We start from the raw sequence: 3968 nt of genomic DNA on the forward strand, positions 1-3968 counted from the left end.
TATGATTAATAATATTTAAGAAATTCCCATACATAGCTTTTTTAATAAATTCCTACATACATTTGTTCATAAGTAAAGTTCACCCGGCACCGATCAACAGTTTTACGGTTCGCTCGTGCATTGTTTATTATAATTTTAATCCAATAAATTTATCAGTTCACTCAAAACATTGGACCTTCATTTTAAAACCACTCAAAGTATATTTTGGTGTTTCAAAAAAGGCAGTATTAACAAATACCGGTTTCAAGAAAAGATTCTCTGGGAACACAGATTTATACGCGATAATCGAACGTCACGCGCAACGCCACCGCCACCGCCGTAATTTGCAAAATTTAAATAAACTATTCTGAGGAAGAGAAAATAAGAGATTATCTCAAAGCTTCAGAGATTGACTAGAAAGACAGCTCAGCAGCAGCGGTAAGTTCAGTCTCAGTCGTGCTCTCTAAAAGATCGATGGTGGTTGTGGTCGAATAGCTTAACAAAATAAAATAAAAAGAACAACAATTAACACTAAACCTTGTTGTTCTCTGGTCGGTCAGTGCAGGTCAGAAGATAACGAACCAGTCAAGGTCAGAGATTAAAAGAAAGACTAAAAACAGAAAACAAAAACAAAAACGAAAACATTTCCAAGTAATTTCAATGATGTCTTCGAAATGGAGCACCAACACTTATAAAAGACATGGCATTTGTAAAATGTCAACTGCAGGTGCATTGATTTTATGCTCCCTTGTGCAGCTATCAATTGGACAGAGTATGTTCTTTACACTCTACCTATTATAGCCTTTAAGTGAAAACCATTTGTAACTCTTTAAAATTAATACTTCAGATTCATGTAGAACCCCAGACAATAGAAATGGCAATTGTATCTCAATACACAACTGTCCACGTCTCCTAACACTTATCCAGCAACGTCCACTCCCAGCCGAGGACAGAATATTTGCCCAGAAATCCCAATGTCGAGGTGGAACTGGTCAAGCACCGCATGTTTGTTGCACACCAAATGATTCTGTCTCCGGAAACGTTCAAATTCCTACACCTGCTTCAACAGCAGCTGGAGCAGGTGGAGAAGGTGTTATATTACCTTCTGCCCCAAGATGTGGACAAGCGGCTATTGGTGATAGAATATACAATGGAAATGACACTCTCTTGGATGAATTTGCTTGGATGGTACTTCTGGAATATGCCAAAGGTATGTACATTGTCGAGTATATCTTTTAGAGTGACTATAAAATTGAAAAAAGGTAGTAGCAAGCCGCAAATTAACTGTGCTGGAAGTCTAATCAACCAGAGGTACGTCCTAACAGCAGCACATTGTTTAACGGGAGCTATTCTGCAGGCATCTGGGAAATTGTAAGTGCGCCTTGACTCATATACAAATTGAAATTTTTTCAAACGCAGCTTTAATTTTTTATTAAAGAGTTTCTGTACGATTGGGTGAATATGATAAGTCCAAGCCCATCGATTGCATTGGAAATGATTGCGCAGATCCTATCGTTACAATGGGCATTGAAGAGTCAATACCACATCCCGAGTACGATGACTCAAGTTCAAACAGGCAAAATGATATTGGACTTATACGTCTTGATAGAGTTGTTACGTACAGTGATTTTATTAAACCAGTTTGTCTCCCGTCGGCATTGGGGCTGCAACCATCAATTCGAACGGGTACTAATTTAATCGTAGCTGGTTGGGGCAGAACACTGAATTGTAAGTGAAACGTGAAAGGCTTCTTTTATGTTAATATTATAAATTAAATTAGTAAGTACATATATTTTTATGGTAAATACTGAATCAAGCTGTGGCGATTCAATGCATGAGTCTTAAACAGAATTCGAAGTGAGTAATTAATTTTATTTTCTTCTGAATAAGTTTATATCTTCGCTGATTCACTTTGATGTGTAAATAAATCAAGCAAAGATTATTGCGGAGTTTAAGGCCACAAGGTCTTTTCTGGGAAATAATTTTAATAAAGAATTGAATGCTTGCCAAGGTTATGTGTCGATAGCTATTTATAAGAAATCGCAAAAAATCTATCCTATATTTTAAAGTAGATGCCTAAATTCTATAAAATTCAAATAATACAAATTTTCTTTTTCTTTACCCTTAGCTCGACAAAGTGACATCAAGCAAAAGCTCTACATACCCTTAAATGATTTTGAACAATGTTCTCAGAAATTTGCAGCGAAACGTGTACATCTTTCTACTTCTCAATTATGTGTGGGTGGAAAATTCACTGAAGACAGTTGTGATGGCGACTCGGGTGGTCCACTTATGATGGGAGAGGATGCAACAAACTACGCAATTGTAGGTATAGTCTCGTTTGGAAACAAATGTGGTCTTGAAGGATGGCCAGGAATTTATACAAAAGTTTCTGATTATGAAGATTGGATAAGGAGCACTCTTCGACCTTGAAGTTAGATTATGTAAACCAAAAATAGGAAAAACAAAAATGTGTACATAATATAAATGTAGCTTTTAGCTTGGACAATATTATTCAATGGAAATAAACGAAATTTTGATGAATTTTAAGTTTACTTTTTAAAGGTTTTATGAAACAAAGAAAAGCAACTGTATTTCAAGGAAATGATTTTTACATTTCACATATTGTTGTATATTCCCTTTTCTTAGACTTGTAGTTTTTAGTCTGGAAATATTTTTTTCGGAGTTAGTTTTTTGACAGCTGTCATTTGATTTTCAGTTCAGTTTGGTTTGCCATTTCATAATGGGCAGGTTTGGACAACATAATGGACAACATTCATTTGCAGACAACTGCATTCTGTGAACGTAAATTTTAACCAAGGCAACTAGTACCTAAGCTTTTCATGTGTTATAAATTTAAAACTAAGAACTTACCTCTACCTTCAGTTGATCGTGGAATTGCAAATACTACCAAATGACAAGCAACCCTTATACATAAAACATCAGATTTATGCATATAATAAAAAAAATCACAGACTAAGCCTTCAGTTTAATGAACAATTATGATCAGCTGTCATTTTGACGTAAGACTTGATAGCTAGAGCGCTATCTCTTGGCTTACTTTCCAGTCAACTTTTTAATAATGTTTACTTAATTGGAAGGTATTTTTTCGCATTTGACCAATTAGATACGAGAAACGTGCCTGATTGGAGTTGCCTAAAAGTTTAACAAAATATATAACGTTTTGTGTAAGAATTTGCATTTTATTGAAGAAATTTGAAGTTAATATCTTTCTTTGTTCTTATGATATTTGAATCGAAAACACTATTTTATCAGTTTTTGATTGGTTTGTAGCTAAAAATATTTCATAAAACACACAATTTTTACCAAAAGTGGTAATATTTTTAAAAGTTTTTATTTCTTAAAAAAATACTGGTTGAATATTTCTAGTAAAATTCCCATAGGAAGTTATTGTAGTGTGTCCGGTTTGACAAATTGACATTTCTCGACGTTTCAAGGTCCCTAGAGTCGAAATAAAAGATTTTTAGAAAGATGTTTGTGCGTGCGTGTGTACGTAAGTTCCTACATCCGTACTCGTACATCCGAATTTTGTTTTCGTCGTCCATAGCTCAAGAACCAGTAGAGATATAAAAATTGTATATAATATATTGTAACGTGATACCAAAAAAATAATTTTTTTGAAAAAAAAATCCAATTAATCATTTTTTTATAAATCAAATAAAACTGAAAAAGAAAATGTCACCTTGAAAATTTTACGAATATAAAATGATTTCATCTCCAAAACAATTTTATGCAGTTAGTAGAAAACTGTTTTTAGCATCTGGTAAAAATTTGAGAAAAATCAAATTGACAGTTTTTTATAAGAAATAAAAACCTAAAAAAAAACATTACTAAAAGTTGGTAAAAATTGCATTATGACTTAAATATCTTTTCATGTTTAAGATTATGACTTCCAACTTATTTTAACTTATAAGAAATATTCTTTTCAACATTCTGAAAAATTATGAAAAAAATCTATAAACAAAAAA

The 3968-nt window shown here is 33.1% G+C and overlaps 1 protein-coding gene across 1 annotated transcript; it reads left to right on the plus strand.

The window, feature by feature from the left end:
• The first annotated feature begins 307 nt into the window (after nucleotides 1-307).
• Nucleotides 308-2523, plus strand: LOC129940223 (serine protease 7-like). Its single transcript, XM_056048482.1, has 5 exons — nucleotides 308-751; nucleotides 827-1189; nucleotides 1242-1350; nucleotides 1418-1707; nucleotides 2108-2523. The coding sequence occupies exons 1-5, from the start codon at nucleotides 640-642 to the stop codon at nucleotides 2410-2412; spliced, it is 1179 nt and encodes a 392-aa protein (XP_055904457.1). The 5' UTR covers nucleotides 308-639; the 3' UTR covers nucleotides 2413-2523.
• The last annotated feature ends 1445 nt before the right edge of the window (nucleotides 2524-3968 follow it).

This window comes from Eupeodes corollae, chromosome 1 (assembly GCF_945859685.1).
Source record: "Eupeodes corollae chromosome 1, idEupCoro1.1, whole genome shotgun sequence".
NCBI classification, from domain to species: domain Eukaryota; kingdom Metazoa; phylum Arthropoda; class Insecta; order Diptera; family Syrphidae; genus Eupeodes; species Eupeodes corollae.

What these genes read in the sequence shown, in the direction of transcription:
- LOC129940223 (XM_056048482.1), top strand. Translation starts at nt 640, where the DNA reads ATGATGTCTTCGAAATGGAGCACCAACACTTATAAAAGACATGGCATT. An exon ending in ACTTCTGGAATATGCCAAAG is followed by an intron (nt 1,190 to 1,241) that starts GTATGTACATTG and finishes AATTGAAAAAAG; the next exon opens with GTAGTAGCAAGCCGCAAATT. An exon ending in TTGGGGCAGAACACTGAATT is followed by an intron (nt 1,708 to 2,107) that starts GTAAGTGAAACG and finishes CTTTACCCTTAG; the next exon opens with CTCGACAAAGTGACATCAAG.